Below are 14,931 nucleotides of genomic sequence, written 5' to 3'. Positions count from 1 at the left end.
GTTACTTGGGGTAGCTCGGAACTGAAGGCAGGCTTCTAAGACCAGAGATCCTGTTAACACTAGAGAAGGTGGTGTGGCGGTGAGATGCCCAGAAGGGCTGGCAATAAAGAATAGCTGTCACTGTTCAAAACAGTATTTGAACACTTTAGCTAAGAAAAAGACTCCTTGTCCCTTTAATCCACACCTAAATATCTCAAACCCACCAGAGATCTTAAAATGGACATAGCCATGTGCCAAAATATTAAGATTCCAAACACATGTCTTCTCAGGCTATTCCCTACAGCAGGTTGGGGAGCCCCTCCATCCCTGTAATATCCATTCAAAAATCTGTCAGAAAGCCTCTGACTTCACCTAGGCCAGGGTCTGGAGTCCAGATGGGGGCTGCCCACGAAGAGAGGCTGTGAAGCCTGGGCTAAAAAATAATATTTTGCTTCCCAAGATGGCCAAAGGAGAGGAGACGCAAAAGATGATGTTACTGCCTCTATGGGCTGGGAGAACTTCACCTGTTAACTGAAAAGGGGGTCAGAGGAATACAGTGGGAAAACAGGGTCTGAGGAAGACACTAACAAAGGAAAACTCCTTGAGCCCACTTTTATCTGATGAGAAATTTGTCCTCATGTTGTGCCCTGGGAGACTTCAGCCTTTGGAGTCCTTGTAGAAAACAGGCTTCAAGCAGTAGCTGATGATCAAAAAAGAGTCTTCTGTTTGGTACCCGGCCCAGATCCAAAGCAAAAGTAGATTTGGGAGGAACAGTTGGGGAAGGCCGGATGGATATGTATGTCTCACAATAAGAATTTAGCCCCAATGTCAGGGACTTAACTATTGCTAGAGATGTACAAAGTAGATCTTACTAAAATGCTCTGCCCTTTGGACAAGGGCAAGGGGTGGGGGTGGCTTGCTTTTGAACTGTAGGAAAATGGTTTTGTAATGGAGTCGGCAGGCCAAGTGAAGAGGGTCCTGCGCCTTGCCTACCTGGGGGAGTGGGGTTGGTTGATACCATGCCCAGCCTGCAGAGCAGCATCTGACTCACTTAGGCGGTACAGCACTGGCGTCACTTTTCAGTGATAGCCACCAGCCCCAACCACCTTTCTCAGAAAACGCCTCTGGAGTGGGATCTCACCACTGGAAAGAGAAGGCAGATCCAAGACCAGTGGCCAAAAGCACCTGAACTTTTTATCTGTAAACAGAGTGGCCTGGCTTTCACCTGAGCCAGAGGGGGATGTGGAGGAATGGGAGCAAGAATGGCATTGTTTCTGGGGAAGGGAAAATGCAACTTGGAGCGGGGCACCTCTGCCCGACCTCCGTGGGGAAGCAGGGGCAGGGCAGATTGTGCCTTCAGCTCCACCACCGGCCTACACGTAGCTGACAGCTTCCTCCACCCCACCCCCAGCACCTGGGCTTCACTGTCGCATGTAATCCACTGAAGCCTGTAGGCAAGCCACTGAGGCACTGCAGTAGCTCTACTCAAAGGGGAGAGAAGACATAAGGATTATAATTGTCACAGGAAGGGCAAAACCCAAACCTTGTACAAGGTTATCACGTAAGTAATCACAGATGGCTGCCTCTCCTCTTATCACAGAAGTTTAGCAGCCTCAGGACTTTTGTGAGAGTGATTGATGTCTTCCCTGATTGGGATCTTGGTACATAGTAGGTTTATTAATTAACTTCAGGGTATCCATGCTTCCTTTGAAATTGTATAGAATATTTTATGTGCATATGCTTTTTTGGTGGTAAGGATGAGAGGGGCCAGTGGCTTTCAGCTGATTTTCAGAGTCTAGAAAAGATTAAGAACCACTACTCTGAGTTAAGAGTTTACAGAGACCAACAAATACAGTTTTTCTTCATTTTTTGTGTTTTTTTTTTTAATTGGTCCAAATACACACTAGTGGCTTGCTTTTTTATTTATTGATTTATTTATTTATTTTTGGCTGTGTTGGGTCTTTGCTTCTGTGCGAGGGCCCTCTCCTGCCGCGGCAAGTGGGGGCCACCCTTCACCGCGGTGCGCGGGCCTCTCACTATCGCGGCCCCTCTTGTTGCGGAGCACAGGCTCCAGACGCGCAGGCTCAGCAGTCGTGGCTCACGGGCCCAGTCGCTCCGCGGCATGTGGGATCCTCCCAGACCAGGGCTCGACCCCGTGTCCCCTGCATTGGCAGGCGGACTCCCAACCACTGCGCCACCAGGGAAGCCCCCATTTTTTGTGTTTTATATCTGTATTTGAGTGACCATTCTGGTAAAATACTATAAATTATATATAAGATTCTCTGACTTTTGTTTAATATCATTTTGCCTCTACTTAAATTGAGAACTTTTTTTTTTTTTTAAAGGTTCAGGAGCAAGTACATCCCAATCTCTCAGCTAATGAAGAGTCTCTCTATTACATTGAAGAGCTGATTTTTCAGCTGCTTAATAAATTATGCATGGCCCAACCAAGGACTGTTCAAGATGTGGAGGTAAAAATTATCTTGTTATTTCAAAAAGTCATTGAACCACTGTACAAATTAATTTTTATATCTCAATCTATATCATTCTAAATTATTATGGAAGCTAAAACCATTGAAATCATAATGGGGGATATATGGTTAGTTCATTCTTGTCAAAGATGTCAAGGCAATTCGATGAGGAAAGGAAAGTTTTTCAGCAAAAAAAGTGCTAAAACAACTGGATAAATTTATGGTGGGAAAAACCCTTGAAAACTATCTCACACAAAAATTAGTTCAAGATGTATTATAGTCTTAAACATAAATGCTGAAACTGTAAAGTTTCTAGAAGAAAATGCAGGAGAATATAAGCTAGTGTTAAACAAATGTTTTTTTACAGAGGACTCAAAACACTGTAAATATCAAAAAATAAAATTGATGTGAAAATAAAAAAGGTATAAGTCACAGACTAGGAGAAAATGTTTCAATATGTATTCCTTACAAAGGGCTTGTATCCAGAATATGTTAAAACAAACAAACAAACAAAAACTCCTACAAGTCAGTAATAAAAAGATACCCTGCTCACCCAAGTGGGCAAAAATCTTGAACAGACACTTCATAAAAGAAGATATACTTATGGCCAATAAGCATATGAAAAGGTACTCAAACTCATAATTCATCAGGGAAATAGAGATTAAAACTACGATGAGATACTATTTCACACCCACTAAAAGGGATAAAATTAAAGACTGATAACATGGAATATTGATGAGATGTAGAGCAACTAGAACTCTTATACATTGCTAGTGGGAGTATAAAATGGCATAAGTACTTTGAAAAATTGTTTTGCAGTTTCTTATAGTTAAATATATATCTAGCCTATGACCCAGCAATTTTACCCCTGGGTATTTAACCCTAGAGAAATGGAAATATATCTTCACAAAGAGACTTTCACATGAATATCCAAGCAGTTTTATTCATAATAGGCAAAAATTAGAAACAACTAAAATTTCCATCTACAAGAGAATGGGAAAACAAATTGTGATAGATTCATAAAATGGAATACTACTTAGTAGTGTTGTAAAATGAAAGAATGAACTACTGATATATGCAATAACATAGCTACCATCCACAGATATCAAATAGAGCAAAATGAGACATACCCCAGAGAGTATGTATTATATGATTCCAGTTATATGAAAATCAGAAATAGCTAAAAGTAATGGTGATAGAAATCAGGATTGTGGCTGCTGGCTGCCTATGAAGGGTGAGATTAAGATGATAGAAATCTTCTGTAATCTTGATTAGGGCGATGGTTACACAGGTGTAAGCATTTTTCAAAACTCATTCAATGGTACACTTAAGATCTGTGCATTTTACTGCATATAAATATTACCTCAATAAAGGACTAGTATAGAATAAACATTTTACTCATTGATTAAAAAATATATATACATATCTATACCTCTAAAAGATCGTGTGTAATTCAGTGCTGAAATATTTGTTTTGGCTCAGTTGCATGGGAGTATTTCTAGATTTTTAGAAATAACTGTCAGTATAGCTTTTAAAAGTTACTTTGGCATTATACTGTTTATATCACCTTTCTTTTGAAGATTGTTTCTATAACAAGGCAACAACTTCCAGTGTAAAGGATAATCTTAATCTGGAGTAATCTATTAAGATTTTCAGGGACTCTGGGAATTAAAGCATTTGTTTCCCTGTTCTCTGCTGTAAGAATTGGACATAAGTAAATATAATAAAAGTATACTTTTCAGAAGCTAAATATGTTAGAAGCTGAGAATATAATTTTAAAAATAGGAAATCCTGCTAAATTGGAGTTTCATTCAGCTATCATTACTTCTCATTATTCATGCCAATTACTGGTTATATTTAAGATTAGATGAACAAAATAGTAACATAAAAGGCTTGGATTGTTTTTGCCAAGAGATACATTTCTTTAAACCTTTCTGAGCTCTGCCACACACTTGATCCTTTAAGAGGTACATGATATTTCTTCTTTTAAAATTCTTCTCTATAAAGCTCTGAGATTAGCAGGAGAGAGACTGCATAATAATTATTAATAATGAGTTAACTTCTGCTAGGTAAACAGTTTTAACCCTAGAAACCTTGACCTTAAAATCACTGATAGAGTATTTCATGTTTGCTTTAATCTCCCCTAATATTATTACTTTTTCCTTTTTCCATTTTATCTTAATTATGCTTACACTTAAAGCTTTCTGTTTAAACTTCACCTTTTTCCTCACCCATGGGAATTATGTGGAAAAATCTTGATAGCATGTTGATCTTTTTTTTTTTAAACAAATTTCATTTATTGCAGGAATCAGAATATGTTACGTTACTATTAACTGCTGGTGTTATGGATGATGATAAAGTTTAATTTTGTGTGAATTTTCTGTTTATGAGCACTTCTATTAACAGTAGTTCTGCTGTGATCTGAACAGGAACGAGTTCAAAAGACCTTTCCTCATCCAATTGATAAATGGGCTATTGCTGATGCACAGTCTGCCATAGAGAAACGAAAACGAAGAAATCCTCTCTTACTGCCTGTGGACAAAATCCATCCTTCATTGAAGGTAGAACAAACAAGCAAACAAACAAAAAACAGACACAAAAAAGCATTGGGGAGGTTATTTTTAACAAATAATACTTTATATAGTATTTGTGTATTTATATAGCATGGTCTTATTGTGTATGTGCACTTGAATGTGTGTACACTTGTTTATACACATACATACATATCTATGTTTCTTAATATGTGTACAAAACAAAAAGAAGTATGCTTTGATGAAATCAGATTGCTTTTCAAATAATATTAAAGGTTAATGTTAAGAAATAATGCATCTTTGTGGCATCTTCTAATGATTGCTACCCCTGATTGACTTCCAGCTTTTTGTTGATTAATAAAATATATAATGCAAAAGCTCCTGTGAGTTCAGAACTGTTTTTAAATTAATCTGTATTTATCACAGATATTTTTCTGTACGTTGGAAAAGTTGTCTAGGGAATATTATTTAGTCTATAGAAAATAATTGGCGTACATGGATTTGAATACCATTTGGTAGAAATTTCAAGACTCCCCCTCCCCCCACCCAACACACACACATACACACATCCTCCCCTTAGTAAAAACCATTGTAATTTGGGGATATTAATTAAAGCAATATCCTTGAAGATAGCAGATACTTGTCACATGGGTTTCGGATAATGTATCAAGAGGTTTCCAGGGAAGTCCAGTCCAAGATTTCTGTCTTAGAATCAATCATCTCTTCTTGTTTGATACTAAAGGCAGATTTGTTAGATTAGGTGTCTCTTTAAAAAAGAGAGAGAGAAAAAGAAACCCTGATACTGAGCCAACAGCTCATTTCATATCCTGTGGTACCTTTGAGTTTAGACATTTGGTTTATAGAAAGTTCTTTATAAACAAGAATGTTAAATAAAATTTTTAAGTGCTTAACTGCTACTTGACAGTGCTGCCATTTTTTGGAATTAAATTGTTTATTTTTTCCACAGGAAGTTTTAGGGTACAAAGTGGACTACCATGTGTCCCTATATATTGTGGCTGTACTAGAGTATATCTCAGCTGATATTTTGAAATTGGCTGGTAATTATGTTTTTAATATCCGACATTATGAAATATCCCAACAGGACATTAAAGTGTCAATGTGTGCAGATAAGGTAAGTGTTAAAAGGTATTTAAACTTAACCTGAATGATAGAGACTATTTGTCACTTATACCTCTGTTTTTTAATACATGATTATATTAGTGATTTTTATAGTTCCTGGTGTTGGAAGACAGAAAAATGGTGGCCTTTACAGACTAACAATGATATTTTCAGGTTTTTTAGCATGTGACAGGATGAGAATCTTTTTTCCAGCAAGAATTTTTTACCTATAGGAAAAAACATCCAAAGCCTCAAACCAGTTTAAGAAAAGTAGTTTGAGTTTTGTATTTTAAGAAAGAGAATAAATACAGAATATTTAGATATGTTTAAGTTTAAGAAGTAATTTTGAAAAACATGCTTTGATTTCACAGCATGGGTCATGGGGCACAGGTAGAGAGAAGAAGACTTTGCAATGCCAAAGTTACTTCCTTTTGATAATTTTTTGTTACTTATCTTCTTTCTTCCTGGCTGTAAGCTACTGAGGAAAGAAATTGAGTCTTTTCTTTCTTTTCCTCTCTCCTCCTTTTCTTCCCTTTCCACTTTCCCTCCTTTTTTTTCTTACTTTTTAAATCAACATTTTTGAGTACCTCTTATGTGTCAGTCACTGTCCTGAGCATTGAAAATACAACAGTGAACAAATCAGCAATCCCTGTGTAAGAAGGAGTTTATTTTAGTGGGAAATAAAAGTATTATAACCAAATAATTGCAGCACAATGTAATTAAAACTATTATACAAATAAATCAAAGGTGGTGGAGAAAGTGATTAACTCTGGCAAAGGGGGGACCAGGGACATTTCATAGAGAAGGTACCTGAACTAGACCTCTAAGGGTGAATTACCCCAGGACCTGGCACATGCCAGTGGTTCTCCACTTTGCACGTCAGAATTACCAGAAAGCTTGTAGAGAATACTGATGCCTGCATTCACCCCCAGAGCTGATTTACTTGGCCTGGGATGGGCCTCTAAGCCTCAGTATTTTCAAAATTTTTGAAACTATCACAGGTGATTCTGATGTGCAGTTATGATTGAGAGTGATTGAACTATGCCGTAGTCTCAAAAATGATTTTTCACTTAAATTTTATAGTAGAAATTCCTTCTTATTTCTATTTTGACTTCTGAAAAAATGAAAAAAATGATTACATGTTTTTTTTAACTTTGTTTCTAGCTCAGACTTTTAGAAAAGTTGTATGTACAATAAAAATACTCCCCTGTGCCCTAAACCCGTTGAGAGTAGGTTGCCAACATAGTTTAGTGTGTCCTACAAACAAAAACATTTTCCTGTATAACTGCGGTATGATAATGAAAATCCAGGAAATGAATGTGGATACGTTATATTATGTAATCCTTAGACCCCGTTCAAGTTTTGCCACTTGTCCCGGTGATGTCCTTTAGAGCAAAATGATCCAGTTCAGAATCATGTGTTGTGTCTAGTAGTCATGTATCTTTTTTCTCCTTGTTCATTCTGGAACAGTTCTTCATTCTTCTCTTAACTTTTATGACCTTGACGTTTTTAAGGATTATACCTGTTAATGTTTAAAATGCCCCTTCCTTTAGTTTTTTCTGATGTTTTCTCTTGATAAGATTTAGGTTATGGATCTGTGGCAGGAATATCATAGGAGTTCTTCTCATTGCATTTTCTTACACGACATACAATTTCACTGTGTCCCATTACTAGTGATGGTCACTTTGATCACTTGATTAAGGGTCCGTCCTCTAGGCTTCTCTACTTTAAAGGACTCCTTTCCCTTTTGTAATTAATAAATATTTTGTGGAATATTTTAAGGCTATGTAAATATCGTGTTCCTCATCACACTTTAAATTTATTTATTTTGTTTATTTTAATATGGACTCATTGATTCTTATTCAGTGGAACACAACCTGTTACTTCATTATTTAATATTCAAATTGTCTCACATTTGGCCAATGGGAACTCCTTCAATTTGGCTTCTCTGTCCCTGTCATTCTTTGAACACTTTATTTTGACACAAGATGCTCCAGGTTCAACTTGTTCTTTACCTGCTGCTCAAGCCTGGAATTAGTTGTTTTCTAAAAAATCCTGGTTCCTTTTAGTGGAGAATGGTATTTAGAAACCAAGATCTTGGTGCTAGATGAGCTAATTGAAATTGGAGTGTCACTGCTCTGGTCTCTTAGAGGCCAGAATTAGGGAGTGTGTGTGTGTGTTTGTGTGTGTATACATATATACATACACATCTATATTTATTTCTCATCTATCTTTATATAAGTTCACAGATCTCTTCAATCCACGTTCAATACCACAGGATTCATTTTAACCTCCCCTTTTTACACTTGTAACTCCCTTATCTGATAGTGAGAAACCTGGCTCCTGTTTTTCTTAATATATTTATTTATTTGATCAATCCTTCTGTATGTGACCAGTCTCCCAGCAGGCCTCTCTCCCCCCGCTGGTGTAGGCACCCTATTTTGGCATAGAAACCCTTCTTCTTTGTATACATTCTCCTTACTCCACTCAAGTTCTAACAATCCCATGTTGCACCACTGCTGCTGCTGGACCACCTTCCCATGCAAATACCCTCCTTATCCACTAGGGCTCCAGCACCCTGAATCAAGCTGCCCTATCATATGGATAGTCTCTTTACTCTGAATGATCTCTAACATCTTGTGCCAGGTTGTGAGCCCCCGCCCCCCCCAGTAAACACCCTCCCTACTCCTCTCAGGAGCTAGCACGCTGAGATGGGCCCCCTCAGCTTTTCCTCACACCCTCGTGTAGGGATTCCTACCTTATTTGCCCTATTCCTCCCCTCCCCCTGCCCTCAAACAGTGGCCTTGGATTAATCAAACAGGATTATTGAGGGACTGTGGGAAGGAGAGACTTTATTCCATATCTGAGTCAGTTACCTTTTCCATGACTCTTTTTAAAGGTGAAAGTAGGTAAATTCTAAACAATTACACAGTCTCAGAATTATGAGACCAAATCCACACAGGTTTATCACAGGATATTGAATATATCAATAGTTCCCTGTGCTCTACAGTATGACCTTGTTGTTTATCCATACTATATACAATAGTTTGCATCTGAATTTCCTGTTAAATTTCATTCACTAATTCTAGTCTCTCTTCTGGACTACATTAGATAAGACCAAACTGTTTTTCAGAATAAGTTATTCTGTTATTTAAAGCTTTTTTCCATGTACTAAATTTTTACCTTTTGAGACTTTGAAAACCAATCTTTTTGTGACATGATTTTCAGATCTCATTATTGCATTGCTCTTACACTGTGATTTCTAAAACTAAAGACAGCAGTCTAGATTTGGTCTGACCAATACAGTACAATGAAAGGCTCACCTCCTTTATTCTATATGGTGTTCTTTTATAATTTCAGCATTAACTTTTTTGGGCACACATATCACTCTGTTTACTTAATGAGTTTGCAGATGTCTCAGCTCCCTGGGACTTTCCACATGAGATACTCTTATATCTTTGATTTCTTACAGCTTGTGCTGTTGATATTTTTTTCATCTAAGTTTGAACTCAAGTTTTTCTCTATAAAACTTTGTAATGTTACTGAGACTATGCTCTAGCATATCAAGATATTATAAAAATCGAATTTTGTCATTCATCATTGTAGATATCATACCAGCTTTTTGTAATATATGCCAGTCTGAGAAACTTAGTTTGTTTTAGTTGAATTATTTGTTAAAAATATTGGAAAAGTTTAAGAGATGAGATTTCTTACATTTTTTTTGTTTGTTTTTTTAAATAAGATATGTGAGGTACATCCTTAACATTTTTTTTTTAAATTTTGTTTATTTATTTATTTATTTATGGCTGTGTTGGGTCTTCGTTTCTGTGCGAGGGCTTTTTCTAGTTGCAGCAAGTGGGGGCCACTCTTCATCGCGGTGCGCAGGCCTCTCACTATCGTGGCCTCTCTTGTTGCGGAGCACAGGCTTCAGACGCGTAGGCTCAGTAATTGTGGCTCACGGGTCTAGTTGCTCCAAGGCATGTGGGATCTTCCCAGACCAGGGCTCGAACCCGTGTCCCCTGCACTGGCAGGCAGATTCTCAACCACTGCGCCACCAAGGAAGCCCCTCTCACATATGTTATGCGAGGCATTGTTCCAGGTTAATAAATTACCACTTTTTTTCACTATGGCCTTTTCATCAGCTACTGTTTTATGTCTTTGTCTAATTCAAGGGTCAGCAGACTTTACCTGTAAAGGACCAGATGGGTGGCTGAATATTTTAGGCTTTGTAGGCTACACGTCTTTCTTAGAACTATTCATCTTTGCCTTTGTAGCAGAAAGGAAGCGATAAACCAATGAGTGTGGGCTGTATTCTAGTAAAACTTTATTTATATAAAGGGCAGTAGGCTCACTGTGGCCTATGGGCTGTAGTTTGCCCATCCTTTTCTTTTCTTTTCTTTTCTTTTTTAACATTTATTTATTTATTTATTTGGCTGAGCCAGGTCTTACTTGCAGCACGCGGGATCTTTGTTGCCGCATGCGGGCTCTTAGTTGTGGCATGCTGGATCTAGTTCCCTGAGCAGGGATCGAACCCGGGCCCCCTGCATTGGGAGTGCAGAGTCTTAACCACTGGATCACCAGGGAAGTTCCCTGCCCATCCTTTTCTACTGTGATTCCAAGTTTGTCATGAGAGACTGTCATAGGTTTAGCTAAGATACAGATGACTTTATTTGTGGGACTAGTCATGTGAATGGATTAATGAGATTAGTGTGACATGGTGTGGTCTTAGTAAATCTAAACTGATTTCCTGTGATCACTATTTCAAGAGCTCACAAACCATCTGTTTAATAAACTATTCAAATAAATGCTTTCTAGGGATCTGTGTAATTTCCTAGACAAGGTCGTATAATTTGATAGAGAACTTGAGAACCAACCTTTTTTCTACACTTAAAAATAAAAGAGGCATTTGACTGTATGACGTATTCTGGCACATCAGAGATTGCTGAGAATAGTTAGATGGTCATAGGAAGGAATTTTAGAGCTCAACCCCTAATATACTTGTCACTATTAAGGAAAATGATATTCAGACTGGAAAAATAGAACATACATGCTTAAGAGGAAAACTGATGTTTAAGAAAGGCAAGAGAGAGTAAGAGAGCACAGAGCTGCTCTGAAGAAGTTTATTTCTGTGAGCCCAGATGTTACAGAAGTTGAGTTCTTCTGTATTTTTTCTCTTGTTGTAATATTACTCCATCTGTTCCAAGAACCAATTCTCCTTTATTATTCTTGTTGTGAACATGACCAAAAAATGCTTTTATTGTCCTAATATTTATTCTGATCTTTAACTCACTTGGGCTTTAGCCTTTCATTACAATTCTAACAGTTTACAAACATAAAATGCATATACGCTCTTTTTTTTTTTAATAGAAATATATTTATTTATTTATTTATGGCTGCGTTGGGTCTTCGTTGCTGCGTGTGGGCTTTCTCTAGTTGCGGTGAGCAGGGGCTACTCTTTGTTGCGGTGAGCGGGCTTCTCATTGCGGTGGCTTCTCTTGTTGCACAGCATGGGTTCTAGGCACGCAGGCTTCAGTAGTTGTGGCTCGCAGGCTCAGTAGCTGTGGCGCATTGGCTTAGTTGCTCCGCGGCATGTGGGGGTCTTCCCAGACCAGAGCTCGAACCCATGTCTCTTGCATTGGCAGACGGATTCTTAACCACTTCGCCACCAGGGAAGCCCTACATATATACTCTTTAAGCAAGTATCTTTTGTGCATTTACTATGTATCAAATGCTGTGGATTTTAAGGTGAAATCATGGCTCTTATCCTTAGAAATGTCAATATAAGTTAGGTGCTTATATAGAAAAGAGAGAGGATTGCTAATGGAGGACTGAAGCCAATGGAAAAGATTTTGATAGAGTTCAGGGAGAGTTGGGAAAAGCTATACAAAGACAATTATATTTTAGCTAAGTGATGAAAATGGCTAGGGATTTATCAGATGAATAAATGTGAGAGTTGGAAGGAAAGAGAAGTAAGAGAAGACATTCTAGACAGGAGAATAGAAGGAACTGACGAGATTTAAGAGCTGTTTCTGAGTTGGAGTTAACAGGATTTGGGGACTGATTTGGTGTGGAAGTTGGAGAAGTGTTAAGTCTAGGGTAGTGGCAAGTTTTCTAGCTATGAAAGCCAAGGATATGATGCTGTGATTAGTGATTCTGAAGTAGAGTGTACATGTATAGGTTTGTCAGACAGAGATATCTAGCAAGCTTCTGGTAACACCTGCCTAGGGTCCAGAGAGATGCTGAGATAAATGTTTAGGGAGTTATTATCTAGTGACTGAACATCGTTTAAGAAGATGAGCTCACTCAGGAGGAAGTATAGTGGATGTTTCAGACTGGTGGCCTGCTAGTGAATAGGGACTCCAGGTTTACTTCTTAAAATTTTGAATTATTTGCAGTCTGTTTATATTTACAGATATGAAAATTCTTCATAAAAATCTAGATTCCAGACTCTTCTTGAAAAAAGAAAATCAAAAGGCCTGACAGAATAGCTGGCATTGAACAGTGCCTTTCTTCTTTAGGTGCATGCACCTTCTAGTTTGCCGCACTCCCCATCACCTCTTCTTATGTATTAACATGATATTATCTACCTGACTCCTATAGCATTTACATTCGGGATTTTGGGTGTTGTGTGACCAAAACAGTTCCAAAAATGGAACCCTGCAGTGGATGTTGGAGAAGGTGAGTAGTAGAGAAGGAGGCCTCACTGACAGAATGGTGTATGAGAAGCCAAGGGAAGAGAAAGTTTTAAGAAGTTCTGGTCAGCTGTGTTGATAACTAGAGAAAACAAAAAGATATTCAAAGGTCATTAGTGAGAGCAGTTTCAATAGAGTAGTGAGCTTGAGAAGTAAGGAATTAGAGCAAGTACAGACTACTTTAAAAATATCTCTGGTGGGGAAGAGAAGACTGTTCTGTGTCATACCTTCTGTTCTTTTGCGTGTCTGCTTAAAATCAGATTTCATTAGCTAATTCTCTGTGCAGCCCCAATGGTTTCTTCAAAGGTCTAATGTGGCTGGGAATCAGAGGTGATGATGGCAGGAGGGTGAGTTTCATGGAGGGGGGGCAATGAGGAGAAGATGGATTTTAAAGTATCACAGGAGATGAGGCTAGGGAAGTGGGCTGGGATTAGATTGTGAATGGCCTTTATCTTCATGAAATTAGAATTGTGTGCTGAAAGCAATGAAATCCAGTATCGTTTTTAGGTAGGGTATGACACAAATTTGGTTTTAGGAACATTTTTGAAAATGGGGTTGGGAAGAAACCAGTGGCAGGGAGATCATATTGCAAGACCTTTTAATAGATGTTGTGATTGCTTAATAGTCTGATTTGAAGTGTGGAGGGGAATGGAGAGGATTGACCAGATTTAAGAAATATTTTTGAGTTAGATTTAAAAGAAGATCAGGAGGGCAGGGTTCATGTTTATTTTGCTTACTGCTGTGTCTTACCAACATCTGGCACAATTTCTGGTGATCAATAGATGTTTTTGAGAATGAATGAATGAATATCTCATATTGTATTGTTAGAATTTCCTCTCATCCCCTTGAAATTGTTTTACTTTCTGGAGCTTCCTTTTTGGGATTGTGCCTTTTCTTTTTTCCTAAACTCTAAGAAAGTAGTTTTCAGTCAGTCTGGAGTATATAATTAAGTAGGTCCAATTTTTCTTTTCTTTTTAAACTATTTTTAATTCTAAAAAGTATGGTCATCTTTTTCCTATTGCTTTTGATATACAGCTAGTTCTTGCCTGTTGGTTGACTTAAATCCATAGTAGCAATCTTTACTATTTTCTGAAAGGGGAAATTGTCACTATAGCAATTTAAGCATCTGTGGGGTGCTTGATTTTTTTTTAAGATTTATTTATTATTTATATTTATTTTTATTTATTTTTGGCTGCGTTGGGTCTTAGTTGTGGCACACGGGATTTTCATTGAGGCATGTGGGATCTTTCGTTGTGATGCGCAGGTTTTCTCTCTCTAGTTGTGACACGCAGGCTCTGTAGCTATGGTGCACGGGTTCCAGAGCACGTGGGCTCTAGTTGAGGCGGGCAAACTCAGCAGTTGTGGCACGCGGGCTTAGTTGCCCTGCAGCATGTGGGGTCTTAGTTCCCTGATCAGGGATGGAACCTGCATCCCCTGCATTGTAAGGCGAATTCTTTACCACTGGACCACCAGGGGAAGTCCCAGGAGATGCTTGATTTTAACGAATGAACTTAATAGCAGTTGTTGATGTAGTAAATATGCATCAGAAAAGCATCATGCTGTTAATGTATTTTGCGTATCATTTTACTTTTCTCCTTTAAACTCTACTCAAGTGCATATAAGCATCCTTACAGTAGGACAAAGAACTACCATTTTGAATGCCTACTGTTTGCCAGATGTAATAGTATGCGTTTTATGTCCATTACTTCATTGAATTCTTTCATCAGTTATATTTTACATATAAGGGATCTGACTTTCAAAAGAATAAATAACTTGTCTGTAATCACAGGTAAGTGGTAGAACTGGAATTTTGGTTCAGATTGTTGTTCTCCAAATGTGTGCTCTTTTTGCTATTATATATTTTATGTTTATGTGTGCGTATGTACCTGTATTTATATACACACAGACATACATGTATATGTGTACATACATGTATATGTATACATATATGTATATATATATTTCACTGTTAGATTTATCTTATTTTCATAAATATTTATTTCTCCATATCCAGTTTTATTTGAACGTTATCTCACTTCAACTTTTCATATTTCTCTTATTTTGGATTTTCTCTTAAAATTTTAGCCTGTAATACACACAACTCTCATTGTTTAATAACGTTTTAATTCCAAGTACTTT

The 14,931-nt window shown here is 37.7% G+C and overlaps 1 protein-coding gene across 2 annotated transcripts in view; it reads left to right on the top strand.

The window, feature by feature from the left end:
• SOS2 (SOS Ras/Rho guanine nucleotide exchange factor 2) overlaps positions 1–14,931 on the top strand; it is a 102,284-nt gene that overhangs the window by 25,465 nt on the left and 61,888 nt on the right. For both annotated transcript variants that reach the window (XM_057542415.1, XM_057542414.1), the window contains exons 2-4: positions 2,325–2,450; positions 4,880–5,011; positions 5,949–6,113. In XM_057542415.1, the coding sequence (XP_057398398.1) occupies positions 2,325–2,450; positions 4,880–5,011; positions 5,949–6,113 (423 nt within the window). The remainder of the gene's footprint in view (positions 1–2,324; positions 2,451–4,879; positions 5,012–5,948; positions 6,114–14,931) is intronic.

This window comes from Balaenoptera acutorostrata, chromosome 3, assembly GCF_949987535.1.
Source record: "Balaenoptera acutorostrata chromosome 3, mBalAcu1.1, whole genome shotgun sequence".
NCBI classification, from domain to species: Eukaryota; Metazoa; Chordata; class Mammalia; order Artiodactyla; family Balaenopteridae; genus Balaenoptera; species Balaenoptera acutorostrata.
This window is presented reverse-complemented; position numbering and strand designations above follow the sequence as displayed.